Raw genomic sequence first — 22295 nt, 5'->3', positions numbered from 1 at the left:
CTCTTACATAAAGCTACGCTTTCACAGGCCCACTAGGAACCCCCACAACCCACTCTTCACTGTAGAACAGCAGCTCCTACAAGACCACAAGAGTCCACAGACATACAGCATAATACTTGGCTGTGGCAATTCTGGATTCCTCAGGGAATCATCTCATTCCCCAATAACAGCTCTCTCAGGCTGCCTCAACTAATCCCTCAACCCCTCAAATTAGCATTACCTAACACAAGGGACACAGCTGGATACCAGCAGATAATTCCAAGTGATTATTACCAGTTTCAGGAAGCAGAGCTAAGGTTGCATTAGAAAGTACCTTAATTCCTCACTCTCCGGTTCTCAGAGTGTTTCTTAACTGCACATCCTGAAAGAGTATGAGACATTACAAAGCAATCTTGACAATGTGTTAACACATTTTTCTGCAGTGAAACCAGTGGGATTATAAAGCTAATGGTCAAGCTTTTCAAATCACGAGATCACCTGCTTCCTCTTCACCCTTCTTCATGCAAGCCTCTCTTCCTTTGTGTAGCCATAACACTCAGAAAAAAAATAAGGCAGTTTATCTCTCATAAAACTTTAATGCACTGCTGACCCTGTTTTTCTGGTTTAAGAGCTTATGCACATTATTCTTGTTTGCTATAAAGGCAGTATGTGTAACAAGTTTACATTTTCCCTATGTGAACTATTCTGAAGAACTAAAGTAAAGAGGAAATTTCCACAAAGAAGTACCAGTGATAAAATGTTGAGAACTGATAAGCAATTAATGGCTCCATTGGAAAGACTAACTAACAGTCTGGACATTAGAACTGAAAACTATACAGCATGGGTTCAGTTATTGACGATAGACAACTTCTGGCTCAGCTGCTCCAGTAGCATTATGCCCTTCAGTGTGTCAGTTTTCTACATGTGATTTCATAGTCATAAGAGATTTAATTATAATGCTTAAAATGCATAGGAAATAGCTCGATGCTACTACAAATAAAACGTTACAATTAGATTGTTTTGTGAATCATATTATTATGAAATCTGAAGCCTGTGTAATGCATTGACCTTCAACTGTTTCCAGGTTTAGACCTCTTATGGTCCATTCACACAACAGCACAATAAGTCTAAATATATAGGCAGGAGATCAAAACTGGATTTTTCAACATAATCCTCATTCTCTGACTTTTATTGTTTTCATTTTCACTAAGTGTGATTCATCTGCTGTTTTCAGTGCCTCCATCCAGCACGTGCCATTCAAAGACAGTCATTTCTGATTTCTAGCAACACCTAATGACTATCACCTCTTCAAACAGCCGCTACATCTGAGTCACAGCACTCAGAAAACCATGATTTCTTTTTTCCACTATGGTGCCATCAGGAAATAACATTCAGTATTATAAATGTCACTAGGGAATGTGCTAAAGGCTTCAGAGGAATGTTTAAAAAGACAAGAGCTGGTTTCAAAGTATTTACAGTTCAGTTTTCCACACAGAAAAGCAAGACTGCCAAACAGACAGGTGGTTTTCAGGGGAGAACATGAAATAAAACCTAATGGATTTCCTTTCCTATCACACATGAACATCGTGATGGTGCGATAAATATGTGGCAGATGAAGAAACACAGGTCTGTTTTCTCTAAAAGCACAAAGCAAGGAAAACACTGGGTGAATTCCTCTGCAGCACTTCGCCTCCTACCCAAATTTGATTCACTGCTTTTTACACACAGAAACAATGCTATGGAAGGGAAATAGAACAGAAATGGGAATAATGAAGACTTGGACAAAACCAACCAGCAAATTGTGGTGACATTTCAACATTTGAATGTTTGGCAAGATGTGTGGAGAGTAGTGTCTGTCCTTAATTGTATGGGTTTAGAAAGAATTCAGCCTGTGGGCAAGGTGCTCCCATAATTTGTTATAAGAGGAGTTCCCCACTTAACAGTAATCTTTCAGCAGGTTACAGTAACTTAACTAAATGGGCTGGCATCTTTCAGGCCCTTTTCCAGTTCCAGTGATAAGAAATCAAGGACCAGTGCCAGTAAAATGTTGCTGCTACCGCTTTTCTCCTCCCCAAATCCTGTTCGGCCCCACGCAGCAAAAAGTTCTCTTGTACTGCAGCCCTGACCTGCATAACACAGGTTGGCAAAGCAGGTTTTCATTGTGCTTTGTTCTTCCTGCTTTAACTACAGCTGTTTCACGACACTGTGAGCACCACCAGCCGCCATGTCCAGGCGCCCTGCTTGCACTACACTTCCCAGCAGCGCCGGGCCTGAAAGGCGCCATGTCTGCCCCTGAGGCCACCGGGAGAGCCATTAGCAGGGCGCGTCACCGCGGTCACCCATGAGGGGAGTTAAGGGTTGGGCTGCTGGGCTGTGTGGAGCTCGGTGTAGGTTGGTATGTTTTGTAAAATGTGAAGGTTCTGATATACACCAGAGAAAAGAGGGGGAGTAAGTTTTGTAAGTGCACCATTCTCACTGTATATCCTTGTGCAAACCACCCCCTACGTTACCTGAGATGCTTGTAGACTTCCCACTGAAGGTACATGTGTTATGTTTGCTACAGCAAATTTAAGAGGTTTACCATTTTAGTTACCTCTGTCACACATAATCCACAGGTTACACCATCTGTGGATCGCAGTTTGAAATGCAGCAAGTATGTTAATCTAAATTGCTCGCTGCTTCAGTGGCAGTTGTAACAATTAGTCACTTCCTTCGGTTGCCGCAGTATAAATATGATGTCTCTATACTCTCGTACCTTTAAAAGAGGTAAATTAGATAAACTCTGAGACCAGTATAGACCATCAGCTGACTTTTTTCCATTTAACCACCGGGACCATTAAGTACAAAACTATTTGCTGTGGCTTCTGAAGTCCCTGAACTGAATGTGTCTGTGTGCACTGGGGAAATATCCCTTATAGGCTTTGCCTGTTCTTATGCTATTTTTCAAAGTACATGCTGCAGATTACCAAAGAAGTAAAATACTAGGTTAATTAAATATTTGACTAACACAGTATGGCTGGTCTTCAATGAAGAAGTGATTTGCAGACGGTATAGAATCTGCCATGTCAAATCAACTGTGTAACTTAGCTTTTTAGAAGGACATGCTTCTTTCTTTAAATGGCTGCTTTGAAGAAGAATATTCTTCACAGTCACTTTATCAAATGACAAATACTCATCCATCAAGTAGCTAATTGCTCTATTTCTGAAAAGAGGTTTCTGGGACTAAGCTGTTAAGTGAAGTTTCATTTGAAATGTGAGGATGATGATCACTTGTGAAAACCTACATATTTATTGTAATTTGTGTCATCCACATCATTAGAGATTCTGTGGTCCTCTGTCACATCCATCGCTTCTCAGCTCACAACAGCACTATCCAAAATCCTGATATTTTAGAAGGAATCTATAAACAGAATCAGTGGTCATGTTTTGTCCAATCACACTTTTCAAGGAAAGGGAAGCAGGGTGAGGAAAATAATGTTAGTGGAACTATCCTTCAGCTACAGGAAGTTAAGTGGGCAACAGTAAAGCTTTTTAAAAGCCGTTTAGTTTGGCTTTGAGGTATGGAATTAACACATTATAGATTTCAACTCTAGTGCAGAAAAATATTTCAGAAATTAAATGAGCAATATGAAATGAAGCCATTTTAGAAAATATAAGGAGCGGAATTCATATTCCGATAGATGAAAAATGCTAGAGTGCGTACTAAGATCATATCCTGAATTCAAATATAACAAAAAGGGCAGTAATTCCTGCCTCTATTATTGAGCTCACGTAACAGGATTCTCTGTGGGTGATGGTTTCACACTTAGACAAGTGATGGCTGAAAAGCAGATCACAAAAATCAAAATCTCCCAGGGCTATTCAAAGTCAGAAGAGGAAAAATCTTTTCATTTAGCACTGTTTTTTTTAAGGTTTTCTATTATAAAATACAATGCAGAGAAAGGACTACCAAAGCAACCATGAGTTATTTTCCGTAGGGTTACTGGGCAGTAAAGATCTCCTGGACAAGCTTCATTTCTTCACAGGCTTCATTGGTGTAGACGTATTTTCAAATGTGAGATTCTATATAATGCCACTCTTTGTTGCTGCGATACCACAGGCATCTTTGTCGTCCAATGACATGGCATTCAGTTGCAAAGAATAAAAACTGGGTATAGGCACTAAAACCAGAAATGAAGCGCAAAAACAGTGAATTTTTTAAATATGAAACTTATGTATAATACATGTGAATACACCAAATGCCCCATCCCTGGAGGTGTTCATGGTCAGGTTGGATGATCTAGTAGGTGGCAGCCCTGCCCATCACAAGGGTTAGAACTGGGTGGGTTTCAAGGTCCAAACCAAAACATTCTGTGATTCTATAACTATAATTGCAACTGTTGACTAAGTATCAAATTCTGGACCTAGAAGTCAATATTAAAGTATGAACAATTTTTCCCTTCTTAGTATTTTTCTTCAGTTTACAGGTCACCAATTAAGGCAGTGCCTTTTACTCCTCTCACAATCTTTTGCTGCATTATCTCAACCTCTGGGATACACACAATCCAAACTTGACCATCAAGATGCACAAGCAAGTTCTTATTTTCACATTTCTTTGAGAGAATGAGAGGGTACTTCTTATTGAGAGGCCAAAAGAAAACCTGATGCTTGGTAATCACCTCAGCTGTGTAGAAACTCTCCTCGAAGCCAATAGAAAACAAAGTAATGAAAGGATGGGGTGGCAAAAGAGCAAGTTACCTATTTAAGAGTGACTCATAATAGCACAAATATGAAGTGAGACTGAACACTCAGAGAATTAGTGGCCACCTGTTACAGAGTGCATTAGAATACGTTAAAAGTTCTGCTCCTCGCTGCCTTCAGAGCTTTGAAAATTCAGAAAAGCAGAGGAGTAAGGGCTGGGTCTCACATAGAATCATTATGACTGTATCATCCTTCATGCCTTCTTCTCCCCTACCATTCGTTCCACACATAGCCCCTACATCCCTGACTTCCTGAAAGAAAAGCCCAGCTGAGGATCTCATCACAGCCTCACCTGGAGCTTTCCTTACAATACGTGGAGTTTTAAATTAGCTCTCTGAGGGGTTATAGCCTGCTGTTCCCGTTCCAATTTCTCCTCCAGTCCCTGCTTATTCCCCTATTAGAACACACTCTCCCACCCACTGCTTTCGTATACACTCAATTAATTAAAAACTTGCTAACTTTTCTTCTTGTTAGCTGGCCATCAACAGTGCTGCTCCGTTTCCCAGCATCACTGCAGACCTGATCTCTTTTGCTAATTCTGCTTCCCTGCTGAGCCTCTTGTATTTTCATGTCAGAAACGCTGCACTTCTCTTCACTAAGAATAAAGTTTTCCAAGTCCCAGATGGTAGAAAGGTGCCTCGTTCAGTTTACCACTCAAAATTAGATTACAATGAATTACCATTTTTCTTCTTTTCTCATCATCATCATCTCCCTTTAAATCCATTCTTACAGCGTATATTATAGATGATGTTTGGTCCAGACTTCCTAACTAACCACTTAGAATCTTTCTTTGCTGAGAGGAGAGAGAGAAGCCCCTTGCGGGATGCTTCCACTTGAAGTGCAGGAAGGTTCTCTTAGAAGTAGAGGTACTATGGGGAATATCTAATGCAGGTACATAGGGGAATATGAAAAAGCAGTGAGCAGAGGACTACACAGCAGCAATTTCTTTGCTTACTGACTACAGTAAGCTACTGGTACCTCTGTTCTTTGTGTATCAACACAATAGCTTGTGTATTACCAACTGAAATCCCAGTGGAAGGATCAGAAAACATGAAGGTGCTAAATGAGGGTCTGCTTTACAACACTTGGACACATAACCAATATTTGAACTCACACATTAATACTTCTGTGACACAGCAGAATTACTCACACCTTCTCTTTCTTTCATTTCACGGTTCCAATTAAAGCGAGCCAGTTCTGGAGGCAGAAGGAAGCTCAGCCAATGCTGCTTGCTTACCCAATGGAGCCTTCAGCTGCCACTCCCAGCAATTGCATGCAATAACCTCTTTGGCACCAATAATCCAAACACCCGAGTAGTCAGAGAGGGCTGCAGTGTGCCAATTTCATCCCCAGAGCGGCAAGTTAAGTAAAGCACAGCAGCCTTAGCAAATGTCACTTCAAAGAAGTGATGCTACTGTTACTCATTTATATAATGTGTAGTAAGGGTGGGATACGTACATAGGACAAGAGAAACCCTCTTGTCCCACATCATTCAAGGCTCTGCAGATTTGATAAAGGAATTTAGAAAGGTATTTGGAGCATTCTTCTGAGAAAGTGGGAAATGTGGTTTGAAGCCCTTTGCACCGCCATTGTCATAATTGCATAACAGAAACTGGCAGACTTTTCTGTGACTGAGGGGCATATAGCACTTCAACCACTCACAAACATCAGCTACTCACAAGAGCTGATTTAATCACCTACATCCACAGTGAGCAGCTGAACTTCAGCATTGCAGACACACGCAGGTATTTTTGTCTGGGTGTAGGTCACGCTATCAGCATATTACACTACTTCACTTAAACAGCTGCAGTGGGTGGGGAATCATCAGTGGTCTAACATCAAACATTTAACACATTTTGAGTGCTCTTACAAAACAAAACAATAAGAGGAGTGCTTTTGAAAGAACACGGCTTGAGCAAGGCAGGTTGTTGTTGTAGTTCAATGCTGAGGCAAGGCTGGGTGTCCTAGTCACCGTGCAGCTGCATTTATCTGGCTTAGGCCAAACCTTAGTCTGTTTACTTAACCCTCATTTATTGTGACATATTGATATTAAAGATTAAAAGGTAAAGTCAATATTAATGCAATAAAGACTATCACAGCTTCACATGAGGCTTATAAAACAATTAATTGTGCACCTGATTACATGGCTCCTCTAACAGCACCACTATCTACTCTACAGAAAATGCCAAGAGCTTTATGGGAATTCATGTTGGCCAAAATAAAGAGAAGTCCTTGAAAACAGTTGACAATTGCAGGACACTTACGTAGCAAGAGTACAGACAAGGCAAAGCTCTTACCAAGTCACTCCAGTAGTTCCATGTCTGGATTTGAATCAAGATTCTACTTGGGTCTGCTCCAACCCTGAACCATGGAAACCAGTAGTTTGACAGCCCTGAAGAAAGTCTCTTAAAGACTAAATCGTAACTTTTCATCATGTAGATAAGCAATCTGGAGACATTCAGGCATTTCAGTGACTTTTATTATTTACTTTATGAAACCCAGTCAAGGCGTCAAGGATCCATATTTGTAGCTTCCTACTTGTATCATGAGGTCGGGCTCAGTGTTAAACATTTCTAATTTGCAAGCATTACTACGAAGCACATATTTTATTTAAACATTTCTGAAAATTAAATGAATGGTTTTCCACACTTCCTTGTTGCAAACGAACCACTGCAAACAATACAATCCACAAAAGAAAGTCGCAGCCAAAACCAAATTTCATCGATGTTACTGTTTGGCTATCATCAGCCTCCTGGATTTACTTTATTATTACAATAAAACATTAACTCAGTGGAATATTTTAATTCAGCAGATACTTTCCCTTCTGTGGGTTGATCCTGAGGGTTCAGCACTGCCTGTATTGTCAAGAGCCTGTACCCTGACCCAGCACTGCATACCTGAAAGAACTCATGAGCCCTTTCAACAGTCCTTCAAGTTGGTTGTGAAAGCAGGAAATGTATTCATTTAAACAGCACTGCCGCTTTCAAACCCTGTCTCTTTGTGACCATAGGGTGCCATTTGTTCCCAAGCTGGAAAGCAAAGCAACCTGCTCATACCTGTGTGTATCAAAGCACTGCCTCCATCCCCACTTGAAAATGGTCCTTCAAGCAAAGCTCTGAGCATTTACTTGGAGATGATGGGTCACACCTCAGATTTTCAAAGTTGCCCAGAAACGTGTTATTGCTGGTCTCTTTTCAGTAGTGCGTGGGGACAGGACTAGGGGTAACGGGATGAAACTACAGCATAGGAAGTTCCACACGAATGTGCGGAAGAACTTCTTTACAGTGAGGGTGACAGAGCACTGGAACAGGCTGCCCAGGGAGGTGGTGGAATCTCCTTCTCTGGAGATATTTAAGACCCACCTGGACGCCTACCTGTGTGACATGGTGTAGGGAGCCTGCTTTGGCAGGGGGGTTGGACTCGATGATCTCTAGAGGTCCCTTCCTACCCCTACAATTCTGTGATTCTGTGATTAATAGTAAATACGGCATAGTAATTACACTGTACAATGAACTCAGCGCTTGATAAGGGACTGACTGCCTTACGCAGCAGGTAAAAAGTGAAGGCTCAGGAAGCTGCGTGCTCTGCGTTTCACAGGAGTGTAACAGTGTAACGTCCCTTCCTCATGCAAACTCCGCCCGGCGAGCTCCCCCACATCCCACACAGCCTGGCAGCTCCAGAGCAAGCACAAAAGACCACCCGTGCCCGGCTTCCCATGGGCTCCAACCCGGCCTGACCCTCTCCCCCCACCGCCGACCCGCGGCCCTTCCGGCCCGCCCCCGGGTATCCGGTCAGCCCCGCTCCGGGGCGGGCTGCTGCATAAAGGCTGGGCTCGGCCCACCGCCCCGCTCTCTATGCTGCGCTTCTTCCGCGGGGTGCGGCCTCTGTGTTGAGTTACCTTCGTTCTTCAGCCCGGCAAGCAGAGGTACCCGGGGTGCTGAGGGGGGACGTTGCCGGGTGAGCCCTGTGGGTGCCGGGAACCTGATGGTATTCAGCGCGGGGAGGGGTCGGCGAGCAGCTCCCTGCTGCTCCGAGCCGTCTGTGGGCTGGATTCTAGCGTTACACAGCGGGGTGAGGGGGGCCAGGACGGACGGGTGGGTCTGGAAAGCATTGCGTATGTGTATATATGCGTATATATATATATATATATATGCACACACACTCTGGCGGTGATAGGGCAGGGGGGAACGGCTTTTAATTACAAGACGGGGAACTTCGTTTAGATAGTAGGAAGAAATCCTTTACACAATGAGGACCAGCTGCCCAGACAGGCTGTGATGCCCCATCTCTGGAGGCAATCAAGGCCAGGCTGGACCTGGGCAGCTGATAGAATGGGAGTCTGCAGGGGCTGCTCAGCACCAACACCTCCATGTATAAGTATGTTTTGGAAACTGTGGCTGGAAAGCAATCTGACTGATAAGTTGTTGTGAAACCTCCTGAAACTTTGCTACTGCATAGAAGCCCTTTGTCCTGATGTCGGGAGGGGGAGGGTATTGAAAGCAATGTGTGTCACCAGAATGACTGGTGAGGAGATGCAGAGGTCTGCTTTTTCTATGTGTGCCAAAGGTATCTGTGGCTCATTCACCTGTGAATCCATTTCCTCTTGTGTGTTTCTAGTTAGTGTGGCTGCTGTCAGATCAGCCCTGTGTTGCGAGTTGGCAGAACAGCCCCTATGCCTAAACCAATGCCACTTCCCCAGAAGAAAACAAGTTCTTTGAGCTCTAGTGTGTCTCTGCCCTGTATAAGCCTGGAACTTGATTCTATTGCTTACTAAATTGCTGACACACTTGGAACTGGTTTTAGATCAAACATAGTGTATTATACTCTGAGGGCTGTTACCTCTCTTGTGTTTTCTGTAGGGATTAAAGACTCTGTTGCAGTTCTCTGTAACTCTCATATTTCCTCTGGAGATACTAATCTTCTTTCATGCAAATAAAGTATGTTACTTCCCCCTTCTAAGTAGGTAGGCATTGAGCTGTTTGCCATGTACCAAAACTTGATGCTCCTGGCAGCATGTAAATCAAAATGCTACACTTTGTGAACTTTGCTCAGAGCTGCAGAGATATAAGTAACTTATCTTTAAGCAATTGTCAAACGTGGCTATATACCTAGATACCAGCATTGATGAAGTGATTGAATCAGGCATGTAGTGCTAAAAGTTGAAGTGTAAGCACTGGTAAGCTGTGCCTTTAGCTCCAAAGGACAGTATTAATCTTTTGTACTGTAATTAAGTTAAAGATAAAAACTTGCTTTGATCAAGGGCATGCTTCTTGCATAGCATTCATATGCTGGGGGATGGACTTAAATGCCTGCTCAGAGTTACTGTGATAAGTATAGACTGTAGCTAAACACATACTTGTGATTCAAGCCTGTGACATCTTGCTTAATACAAAGAGGTGAGGAGAAGAAAGTCATTCCTAAGTGAATGCTCTAAGTAGAGCCTGCTCTTGAAGCTGAACTGAAGTGGTAGTACTAGTAATTGAAAGGCTTGTAGTGATAGTAACTTACTGAAGGCTTAAATCTACCATATGCTGAAGCTTCCTATACTGATATAGTTTTTCAATGGATTTGAGACTGTGCCACCTTCTGCACATAGCTTCTTGACAGTAAGGAGTGCCTGCAAGCACAAACAGCCATGGGCCTAAAAGAAAAATACTTCCTGACCTAAAGTGGCAGCTTGAGAACTGAAGTGCTCAAGCCGTAAGTGTTGATTTGTAATTGCCATACATTTTGGCTTCAGATCACAGAATCACAGAATTGTAGGGGTTGGAAAGGACCTCTAGAGAGCATCGAGTCCAACCCCCCTGCCAAAGCAGGTTCCATACACCAGGTCGCACAGGTAGGTGTCCAGTCAGGTCTTGAATATCTCCAGAGAAGGAGACTCCACCACCTCCCTGGGCAGCCTGTTCCAGTGAATATTGATCCAGATGTTGAAAGGGCAAATGTTGCCTTTCTTAAGGTGTCTGTATTCTGTTGGAGTGGCAGTGGAAAGCCGTGTTGTGAGGGGTGGAGAATATCCAAAGCAAGTATTTCTTCCCTCTCCCAAACGACAAATCTCTTCTTGTATTTCTGGAAGAGAATAGGAACGCCCTCGAGGCGATATAGAAACAGAGTAGGTGAGTCAGACATGCAGATGTAAGCCCACGTATTCTCTAAGCTGCTTCTGTGTTCAAAACACTTAGAATAGATTGGAAAATGCTTTTCTGTTTGGAAATGTTAATGTTTGCATTCTCTTCAATCAGATATCAGAAAAAATAGCCTCAAGATGAACTTCTTCCTGGAACTGCTCAAAGTCATTGGACTTTCAACATATTACATGCTGGAATCACTGGTGTTTTTGTTTGTGCCTAAACGTAAGAAGAATGTGAGTGGTGAAACAGTATTAATAACGGGAGCAGGGAGTGGAATCGGAAGACTCTTATCCTTAAAATTTGCCAAACTTGGAGCCACGCTGGTTCTTTGGGACATTAACCAAGATGGACTCCAGGAGACACTTAGACTGGCCAAAGAAAATGGAGCAGTAAGAATACATTCTTACATCTGTGACTGCAGCAAAAGGCAGGAAGTCTACAGAGTAGCAGATCAGGTAAAGTATCGCACTTGTGGCTTTGACACCATTCTGAGGTGTTGGGGATGTTATGATTCGCTTTATCCGTGTCAGGTCAAGAAAAGATTTCATTTGACTTGTTGCATATACTACCTGTTTTTAAGAGTAGCGATGTTTAGAGTTGGCTTTTGTACCTTTGTCCTTTACAAATAAAAAGAGCTGGTTCTCTTTCAGTGACAAATCTCAGCTGAGCGGCTTCACGTTTGTACAGCACCTGTTGGTGAAGTACACTTAGAGCTTATTGAAATTAAAGCAGCATTTCAAGTTCTGGAAGCACTTTACCAAAAAAAAGTAAACCCTGATGATTATACCTTGTGAGAAGGATTAATGACTTAGGTCAGTTTAGACTAGTTCCCTGGCTGTGAATAGACTTTCACAAGCGCACATGAACAGAATTAATAAATATAACTTGAAGGCTTCATTAGTTTGCATCTTTCTAAAGAGCTTTGTAAATATATCATGTGTTAGATATCTTGGGCAGGACTAGCTGAGGTGCCCAAAGCTAAAGTTGCCTAACAATTTCCATTATAACAACCTGCTTTCATTTGCTTAAGGTGTTGCTAAACTTAAGTGTTGGACTAGAAAATTTCCACAGCCGGTGTTTGCTTGAGGATGAATTCTTAACAAGAAAAAAGAAGTTCAGCTGCCTGTTGGCTGAAGTAACGCTCCTAATTTGTCCTGCTTAAGAAGCTCCAGCCTTCTTTGTTTTTTCTATCTGTGGAAATGACAGTAGAACAAACTCTGAGTGAAGCCTGCATATGGCTTGGAGCTTTTCAGAGGTTGATTTGGGGAAGATAGGGAAAGTATTGTGGTGTGAAGGGCACTGAAATGAAGATGGGACCCAACCTTCAGTTTGAAGGACCTGAGGGCTGACACTTCAGTACCATGGAGAAAAGCAGCAGATGAACCTTCCTGGACAAGCATAGAGGATGTGGCTATTGGTGTAGTATAGGTTAAGGATGATGAAAGCAGGGGGAGATGGGAGTGAGGAAGGTGGTAAGGGCGGGAGGGTCTTGTAACCATGCATTGCAGGACTCCTCACTTTACAGTATCCTGAGGGAAGATTTCAGTACTCCTCACTTTACAGTATCTTGAGGGAAGATTTAGGTTGGATGTTAGGGGGAAGTTGTTCACTAGGAGAGTGGTGAGGCCCTGGAACAGGCTGCCCAGGGAGGTTGTGGATGCCCCGTCCTTGGAGCTTACCTAAGAATAAAACAAACACCTGGAGCATCCTTTCCTGCTCTGCATAGTGGAGAGGCTTATAAATCTGGAAAGATGACATTCCCTGCGCCATTAGAATACTCAGTAAAGGCGTTCTGTTCTGAGAACAGAATGTGGAAGCCTGGTCTGAATGTCTTGGCTCTCTGTCTTACATAGGGTAGCTGTGAGGAGGGAACTAGAACAGCCAGGTGTGTGAACAAGGAGCTGCTGCATCTAGTTATCAGGAAAGACATAGAGNGTGGTTAGGCCCTGGAACAGGCTGCCCAGGGAGGTTGTGGATGCCCCGTCCTTGGAGGTGTTCAAGGCCAGGTTGGACGGGGCCCTGGGCAACCTGATCTAATAAATGTGTATGTTTGGTGGCCCTGCCAGGCAGGGGGGTTGGAATGACATGATCCTTGAGGTCCCTTCCAACCCGTGTCATCCTGTGATCCTGTCAGAAGTTCACTAACAGCTGAGCCACAGAGAAGAAAACAGACTATCACTGCTGTTATTTTAGATACAGCATGTCCTCCTGGCAGCTGATGTAGACCCACACTGAAAGTGTTCTTATTAGCAGCAAGACCTTAGTATTAATCGGTGCTTGGTGCTGCTATTTTGTACTGTGTAGTAGGTCCTGGCATAGTGTGCTGCCTCAGTCTTTGCAACTTGAGGTAGAACTGTTCCAAGGTTTCTTTTTATTCCTGTGGTTCAGCTACACACGCAGTAACTTGGAGTGGTGCGAGACAATACTGAACTAAATTCATGCAGTCAGTATGGAACGTTGTTTTGCACAGTATATTTTCTGTACTCTCGGTGTCAAAATGGAAATGCAAGTGATCCTTAACTACCTGCTTTGGGTACTTCATCAGCCACAGAGGAATCAAAAAGCATTTCAGTAGGAAGAAAAACAAAAAATGCTGGGTGTGTGGAGTCCTTATGGATTTCCTGTACCAACAGGCTGCTGAGAGCTACGGCTTAAGTTGTGTTCAAAGTGTCCCCATTGCACCACCACCCCTCAAAAGGAATGTGGCCTTCTCTGACTCAACTCCCTTACTTAGAGTTTAGCTTAACATTGGGCATCTGGGGCTTTGAAAGAGAGAAGTAACTTTTACGGGTCTCCTATTTGGAAGGAAACAGCCTTTTCCTCATTGTCATATTACAAATTGCATATGGGCTCACACCTGCTTCGAGATCCTCTTGCATGTTACTGCTTTGCTTATGTTCTGTTTTGTTTTTTGTTGTTACTGATCGCTTGCCAACGTGAGAGTTTGCAGACAGTTTCTACTTCTGTATGAACCTTCTATTTTGCTCCCTTGTGCAGCAGAAGTGTGTTTCTCAGTGGTATTTTATGTTGCCAAATACACATCTAGTGCTGCCCTCCCCACCTTGTAGGAAGTTATGGGAAATGGTCTTTGTCCATGGAAAACTGGCACTTTGGGATGCTCTCTGTGATACATGGAACTACGGCCAAACTTCTATATATAGTTGAAGTGCAGCAACAAACAGGAAATGGTGCTCGTGCTTGAAAAAGATGTTTAACTAAGTCAGCTGTTTGCATAATGCTCAGCTTACCTAAGAATAAAACAAACACCTGGAGCATCCTTTCCTGCTCTGCATAGTGGAGAGGCTTATAAATCTGGAAAGATGACATTCCCTGCGCCATTAGAATACTCAGTAAAGGCGTTCTGTTCTGAGAACAGAATGTGGAAGCCTGGTCTGAATGTCTTGGCTCTCTGTCTTACATAGGGTAGCTGTGAGGAGGGAACTAGGAACAGCCAGGTGTGTGAAACAAGGAGCTGCTGCATCTAGTTATCAGAAAGACATAGAGATTTTTGGAAGGGGTCCAAGAGGAGGGCCACAAAGATGATCAGGGGGCTGGAGCACCTCCCCTATGAGGACAGGCTGAGGGAGTTGGGCTTGTTCAGCCTAGAGAAAGAGAAGGTTGCGGGGTGACCTCATTGCAGCCTTTCAGTACCTGAAGGGAACTTACTCCCAGGAGGGGAGTAAACTCTTCAAAAGGGCTGACAATAAGCAGGAACACAGGGAAATGGTTTAAGGCGAAAGAGGGAAGATTTTAGGTTGGATGTTAAGGGGAAAGTTCTTCAACTAGGAGATGGTTAGGCCTGGAACAGGCTGCCCAGGGAGGTTGTGGATGCCCCGTCCTTGAAGGTGTTCAAGGCAGGTTGTACGGGGCCCTGGGCAACCTGATCTAGTAAATGTGTATGTTTGGTGGCCCTGCCAGGCAGGGGGGTTGGAACTACATGATCCTTGAGGTCTCTTCCAACCCGGGTCATTCTGTGATTCTGTGATGCAGCATGACCAGAGGTGTTGTACAGCTGAAGTGTATGGGTTGCACCAAGGCACTCAAGTCCACTTTGAATATCTGCTTTGCTATCCAAAGTGCAAATGTATTTTGGAAAGCTTGGCTGTCCTTAAACAGGAATAAAGGAAGAACTTGCTCTTACACAAGCTATTCAGTGTGGCCTCCTCATGCTCTGTTCAGTTGCATAGGACATCTCACTGAGAAATGACTTTCCTGTGATCTAGAATTAGATGGCCGGGGGACATAAGAAGGTGCTTTCCCTAAGCTACTCACCAGCAGTGTTTTAGCACTTGATCTGGAAGCAACAAATTAAACAAAAATAGGGAACTTGTCTCCTGTTTCCTGGATAGCGGAGATGAAAGACCTATACTTGAAATACCGCACTAAATACTTTAATTCTCCTTTCATGAAAACTGGTACGATATCTTGATGATATCAGCTGGCCTGTAGCTGTACTGTCAGTTTAGTCTATTACCATTGTGGAGCTAAAATGAGAACTATGCTTCCACTTACTGAGCTAAATTATTTTTTAGCCAACTAATTTTCTGGAACCATTTCAAAAGGTTTCTGGCTCACTGTTACAATCAAAGCAAATATACTAGAAACAAATTGCTTGTCGTCTGCTGCCCCAGAAGGCTCCTGAGGTTCTTTTGCATTCTGTGAAAGCATGTGTTTTTATGTGTTTTTCACTCCCCTACCTGAACTGTAGATATACAAAATAAATAAACACCTTCATCTGGTAAGAGAAACTGTTAAATTCCTGATCCGTGAAGCTGCTTGAGGCAGTCAAGAATAAAGGAAATGGCTGTAAGATGGAAAATGATTTTATAAGCTGTCTTGCTCACTGCGTATGCACATATGGAATATTTCTAATGAAAAGTGATTGTTTGCTCATTTTAAGGTGCTGAGGCAGAGAACTGTGCTCTTCAGGAAGGGTGCAGGGAGGTTTGGTTTAACAGGAAAGCTCTTGTGACGTACAAGTGGAGGTGTACTGCTAGGGAGAAGCTGCAGTGAAATACATACAGGTGCATAATGGTGGCAGTCAGAAGAAATGGAGCCTGTGGAGAACAGCACAAAGAGTCTTGAAATATCTGAAATACCATGATGCTTTTAAGTTGCTGCTGTCCTGTGCAATGGTAGATAGATTACTGGATTGTTTGGACAAAGGCAGCTTATGTTACCAGCAGGTAACACCCTTTTCCTTCTCTTCGTTAGAAGACCAGTAGTATAAAAGCTACCATCAATCTGAAGCTGTATGGCAGCAGTGCTTCTGAATACAAGTAACTGGAATATGTAAGAGGGTTGAGTATAGAGCGAATAACCTCACAAGTGAAAGTTTAGCTATCATGGCCCTCATGTAGATTTAGGTGTACCTGGTTCCATTTACTTGGCATGAGGGTTTATATACTGTGCATTTCAGCACAGCATAGAAATGGTGCTAAATACAGAATTGCCCATTGGTTTTGTGATGGAGTTAATATAGGAAAGTACTTACATTAGTAAAGGTCTCTGCAGTAGGGATTTATCTGGAACAGTCATAGTAAGAACCATAGTTCTCTGAAAGCAGGCACCTCCTAGGAGCTGTGAGCTGCTGGGCTCCAAAGTCCATGGGTGAGCTCAGACCTAAATAGGCATCAAGTGAGAAAGTGCAAGAACCTGTAATATTGGTATCTGTAACAAGCACAACGTGTTCTGGTTGAGATGTGCGACACTTGTTTCTTATATGTTGACTATGTTTCTTATATTCTTAAGTATAAAATTTGGAAAGCATGTTTTCTATTTATTGCAGAATAATCTCAAGGTTTGTTGTTGCAGGTTAAAAAAGAAGTTGGCGATGTCAGCATCCTGGTCAACAACGCTGGTATTGTAACAGGAAGGAGCTTTATTGAATCTCCAGATTCGCTTGTGGAAAAAACTATGGAAGTGAACACAATGGCACACTTTTGGGTAATGTTGTCCTTGTATATACATACAGAAACATCCTTCTAACACGTTTTCAGTCTTTATTTTTGCCATTTGGAATTGAGTAAAATATGGAGAAGTTGAGTCAGAAATGATATGAGAACTTATTTTCTATGTCTTGGAGTATGTGAAATTAAAAAAGGGTGAAGAATGGATCCTTTAGGAACTTCTAGGTAGGTAAATGGAAGCAAAACTGCTTAGCATTTAGAAATGCTTCTAAGAACTGAAGTTTGTCATTCTGCTAAATTCTTAAGCTAGTCAGATGCCATATCCCTCCATATTCATTGATGTGAAACAGGTCTAGCTTAGAAGTTGCTGCTCTAGCAACAGAAGTGTTGAATTGTTATTGTTTTAGTTACTTTGTGGTTATGATAGTTATAGTAAGGAGTACCACATGTCCAGACCATGTTCTTATACTGCTAAGTAAGTGGGGCTGTCCAAAAAGAGTAACTTAACGTGCTTTTCCTCCTTTCAGGGGAGAAGGGCCATCTCTGCTGTGTTCTTACCATAGAGAATTATCAATGAGATATTAGAACATGCTTCAGTTTCTTCATAAATAAATTTAACCACAAACATTAAGTAAACTTAGATAGAAGGAAGATGTGAAATTCCAAGTTTTGCCATCTTACTAAACTTGTAGTAAGTCTTCAGTTTCCATTTCGGTGACAGCAGCTGAACAGCTTGCTGAAGCTGTGCTTTCTGCTTTGAGTAACTTGGAATCTGCCTGTAGTGCTGAGAAAATGGTACTGATGGGAACATGGAGCATCCTGGATTAGTTCAGTGTTCAAACAACAAACTACTTTTTTTCTCCTCTCTTGTATAATAGTTGGGAAGTTCTCACTTAAAATGCAGGCAGAATTTTTCTACAAATAACGCCTTTGGAATATTATAGCAAGTACTTCACTTACTGAAATGTTTCATTGCAACTCTGACTTACATTGCAGACTTATAAAGCCTTCCTTCCAGCAATGATAGCCTCTAACCATGGACACTTGGTTAGCATTGCAAGCTCAGCAGGACTGATTGGAGTCAATCGTCTTGCAGGTAGGGTATTAAAGCTGATGTTTGTTTAGTTAAATCAATTAGCTTGATTTAAACTCAGCAATCTACGCTCCGTTATATACAAGTAAAGCAAATGGCGATAACTTCAAACCAGTTGACCTTAAATAGACATTTTGTTCAAAAAGCTTTCCAGATGCTCAGCAGTGCTGTGAAACAGGCTTTTCTGGCAAGGCAATAAGAGGATCCAGGAGCTTCACATGGAACTTAAGAAACGGAGAACTTCTGTACTATTAAAGTTGACCTACAGACATTCGGTGGCTTTGAGGCAACTTTCCTTGCAGATACATTCTCAAGCTATGCAGCATCCTGTATGGACTTCCCTAACTGTCACTAAAATCCAACGTGGTGCTGTGGTAGATAGACAGTATCTCATTTTGTATTCTCTTTGCCATTCATTCAGGAGAAGCCTCTCAGTGCTGAGATTACAGCAAACTCAGATGGAATTCCTGCAAAGTGCATGCAAACAAGGGGGAGAAAATTGAAATAAGTGGCATAACAGTACAAGAAGTCTAGCTTCGAGATAGTGATAATGAAAACAAAAAGAACTGCAAGCTGAAAACACTTTAGAGGGTCTTGAAATCCTAAGTTTGAGGCTTAAGAAACTAATACATGGATTTGATGAAATTACCTTTTCATGCCAGTCTTTATCATCTGCTGTTAGCAGATTAGCGACCAGGGAGGTTATAGCAGAGATGTGATGAGGAACCCTCTTGCTGCCAGTGTAACACCAACAGCTCATTTAGAAGAGGAAAAGTGAAAGAATGAGTCGCATCAAAAGCAAGTTTTATTAGTGGCCTATGAAATGGCTTCTTACTTTTGTTGTAAAGAGTTTTATTACAGGACAGTAATTTCCTGGGTACTGCATGTATATTGTGTGTATACCATTCTGTAGTGCTGCTGTTTGTCTCCTCAAGCATAGCCATTGTCCCTGTTCTCTGTCAAAAACTGGGACTCTTTTATTAAGCAAGGTTTAGTAAATTAAAATGTTTAACTGCAATTGCTATTCTATTTGTTTTACAGATTACTGTGCCAGTAAATTTGCAGCCGTTGGTTTTGCAGAGTCTATTAGTTTAGAGATGAGAGCTCTGGGAAAGACTGGTGTTAAAACCACAACTGTGTGTCCTTACTTCATAAACACGGGGATGTTTGATGGCTGCAGCACCAAGTGAGTAAGCTTCTGTGATGTTGTTATGCAATTTGAACACGTGGTCTCGTTTCTTTTATGACACTTACAAGCTAGACTTTGCCCTGCTTGCATTATGTTTTAGGGCCTCACGTGGATGATATGCCATCCAGTCACCAGGCATTGTACGTGGCAAAGCCTTCAGTATTTCAGTATTCATTTAAGCTGAAGCATGAAATGTAATTCCTGTCCTTTCCCCTGTTCCAGTCCTCTGTGGAAGTCAAATGCTCCAGTTGTCCCATCTGGTTTCCTTCATTCACCTCCTGAAGTCACTGGCATAGCTTTGCTCAGTGCACTTCTATAATTACGAAACTCAGGAGCGGAGTAAAAGCCTGGTGTGTCAATATGTGGATCTGTCTTGTGAGGGATCACACAGAGGAAAAATAACAACTCCTTCCTTTCTTTAGGCTAACATAACAAAGGTTTGCTGGTTCATGTGATTTATGGTATTTCTCTTTTAATTATCTTCAAAAATTAGTATCTGCTTGAATAAAATGTGAATCTAAAGGAATTTGTATTAAAATAAACATCTTTATTTCTAGGTGGCCATTTCTTCTCCCCATTTTAGACCCAGATTATGTGGCTGAAAAGATAATGACTGCTATTCGACGAGACCAAGCCATTTTGTTACTACCACGCATTTTGTATTTCTTCTTTGCTTTGAAAAAGTAAGTTGTCTCCTTCCTTCTTTACCTCGCTCTTTTTTCTCCCTAAGCTGCAGTGTTACTGTGGGCTGTAGAAACTGGGCCTGCTCCTCAGGAAATGCACCACTGGAATCTTTGCCCCCCCTGCATTAGGGTACATCTGGCTCTTGCAAGCCAGGCTGGTGAACTCACCTAAGGTAGCAACTGAGGCAGCAAAATGAGTGTAACCAGTACTTTGTGAGTGCTGTTGGGAGATTATAATTTCCTTGCAAGTAATAGCCATGTGAAATGATTTGATTTCTGTATAAACTACAAAAATCTTCTGAGATCTGTTTCTTCTACATTGCAGTATCCTACCAGTGAAAGTGGGCGTTCTCCTTGTGGACTTTGTTGGAGCCCTCCATTTCATGGATAGCTTCAGAGGTCGAGTGAAGAAGGACTGAAAATTGCACAAACTCAGCAACTGCAAAGCAGACCTTGTTAACGGTGGTGGTGGGAAAGGTCTGCTTCTCCAGCAGCTGCGAACTGAAGGTGCCTCACTTCTGCTTAATGTTTTTAAGGAAATTAATTTTTAATTGGATCTTAATCAACTGCTTTTACGTAAGCTTTTTTTTTTTTTTTTGTTCAACAAACTGTTTTCTTCTCCCCTTGTTCTGAAAGCAGGGATATTGAAATGCATTCCTTTGGCAATATAATGAGATGATCTCAGGACTCACAGGTGTGACTATGGATCTCTTGGGGAACAAAAGAATGTAAATGATATTTGTGCTGCTAATTGACTTCTTGTCTAATTTATTTTAAAAGCTAATACTATGCCCACAACTTTGCAATGGAAATCTTTGTATCTCATGAGTGCAATATTTTAGGAACAATTTTAACTTTTCATGTCCTTCGCAGAGTCTGTAGTTACAAAGCATAATGCTACCAGTTGACATGGGCTGTCAAACATCGTGCCAAGTAAGACAATAGAAATACCTTTGCTACTAAAACCAAATTTATTATGTGGTGTAACTGGGGTTTCTCCTGGGACTGTTTCAGAAAGGAATGTTGCTGTGTGAATGGTATAAATAGAACTATAGCTTGAGTAACTGCACAATGTTTTGCTCCTGAACAGGGCAGCAGGCTGTCTTCCATCTACAGAGACTTGTTTTATTTGTGTTTACTCTTAGGACTGTCCTCAGGTATGCTGAGGAGACCTTGTCGATGACCACTTAGAGCCCCCCCTCCCCTTGTTTGTCTTTCATTAAATCCAAAACAAGAAAAAGGAAGATGATATATTATGCTATTTACATATATATGCTGGTTAAACCAGTCTCTCATAGAATCATAGAATTACCCAGGTTGGAAAAGATCTTGAAGATCATCAAGTCCAACTGCAGCCTAACCATAGTACCTTAACTCTAAAAACCCTACACTAAATCATATCCCTGAGCACCACATCCACACAGCTCTTAAACACATCCAGGGATGGCGATTCAACCACCTCCCTGGGGAGCCTATTCCAGTACTTAACTACCCTTTCTGTAAAGAAGTTCTTCCTAATATCCAACCTAAACTTGCCCTGGTGCAACTTGAGGCCATTTCCCCTTGTCCTGTCACTTGTCACTAGTGAGAAGAGACCTGCCCCACTCTCACTGTAAGAACCTTTCAGGAACTGGAAGAGGGCAATAAGGTCTCCCCTCAGCCTCCTTTTCCCCAGACTAAAAGTCAGACTAAAAAGACAAAGACTCATGTCACAGTACTCCACTGGCAATTAGCAGTGCCTACAAACTAAGACTATAACATGCTTTAGCGTGAAATTAATTACAGACAGCATGGAGAAAAGGGTGATCAGGGTTGGACTCGATGGTCTCTAGAGGTCCCTTCCAACCCCTACAGTTCTATGATTATGAGATTCAAAAGAACAAAAATAGAATAAATTGTTTTTCCATGATGGCCTAGAAACTAGCATCATTTTCCATGCCTATACAATTAATGATGTTTTGACTGATTGAGAAGAAGTTGAACTGTTTTGCTAATGATGAGCAAGAAACACTGGGTCAAACAAGAATGTCAGGAGTAGCTTTACAGTTAGGATGGATTGCTGGGAGGTAGAATTCAGGGCTGATCTCTCAGACCTGCAGTTCTGTTTCAGGGATACTGCTCGCTTTGCAGCACAACTCAGGAAGTAAGTTGTTAATGAGAAAATATATGCCTATAAATTCTGTCATATGTACACAGCACTGTTTGCTAGCAATAAAGTCAATCACTAGTTTAACCACATGGTGTATGCACGTCTTGCAGGCTCCTCACCTCCTTATGTTAACAGGGTGCATTTTCCCTCTTGATGTGGAGGATCTTCCCTGGGAATGTGCTGGAGAAATACGTCTCCATAGGGATCATGCAGAATCACTGAGTTTGCAATACTGAGGTAGCAGTACTCAGAGCAAGGTCAGTCAGTACTGTCTCCATACTCCAATAGACTTCATAAGCACTGTGGGACGGCCTGTACCAGTGTGTGACTACATACAGTTTAAAACAAAAAAATGCTAATGTGGAATGTTTGGGGTTGGTTGATTTGTTTGTTTTCCAGTTCGTGTCCATTGCTTCTTGTCT

The 22295-nt window shown here is 42.2% G+C and overlaps 1 protein-coding gene across 2 annotated transcripts; it reads left to right on the top strand.

Moving 5' to 3' along the window:
• The first annotated feature begins 8400 nt into the window (after positions 1 to 8400).
• Positions 8401 to 20941, top strand: LOC107310176 (epidermal retinol dehydrogenase 2-like). 2 transcript variants are annotated; one of them, XM_015855592.2, is made up of 7 exons: positions 8401 to 8644; positions 10962 to 11305; positions 16665 to 16796; positions 17756 to 17855; positions 18894 to 19038; positions 19599 to 19724; positions 20050 to 20941. In XM_015855592.2, exons 2-7 carry the CDS (start codon positions 10985 to 10987, stop codon positions 20141 to 20143), a joined length of 918 nt encoding a protein of 305 aa, XP_015711078.1. In that variant the 5' UTR covers positions 8401 to 8644; positions 10962 to 10984; the 3' UTR covers positions 20144 to 20941. The 2 variants fall into 2 exon arrangements, with proteins under 2 accessions (XP_015711078.1, XP_015711077.1); XM_015855591.2 differs by having other exon boundaries at positions 8495 to 8676.
• Positions 20942 to 22295: the final 1354 nt, after the last annotated feature.

The sequence above is a fragment of the Coturnix japonica genome, chromosome 2 (assembly GCF_001577835.2).
Source record: "Coturnix japonica isolate 7356 chromosome 2, Coturnix japonica 2.1, whole genome shotgun sequence".
Lineage (NCBI taxonomy): Eukaryota > Metazoa > Chordata > Aves > Galliformes > Phasianidae > Coturnix > Coturnix japonica.
The sequence above is the reverse complement of the archived record's forward strand: the minus strand, read 5'-3'. Positions and strand labels throughout refer to the sequence as shown.

What these genes read in the sequence shown, in the direction of transcription:
- LOC107310176 (XM_015855592.2), top strand. Translation starts at nt 10,985, where the DNA reads ATGAACTTCTTCCTGGAACTGCTCAAAGTCATTGGACTTTCAACATAT. An exon ending in ACACAATGGCACACTTTTGG is followed by an intron (nt 16,797 to 17,755) that starts GTAATGTTGTCC and finishes CTTACATTGCAG; the next exon opens with ACTTATAAAGCCTTCCTTCC. An exon ending in TTCTTCTTTGCTTTGAAAAA is followed by an intron (nt 19,725 to 20,049) that starts GTAAGTTGTCTC and finishes TCTACATTGCAG; the next exon opens with TATCCTACCAGTGAAAGTGG.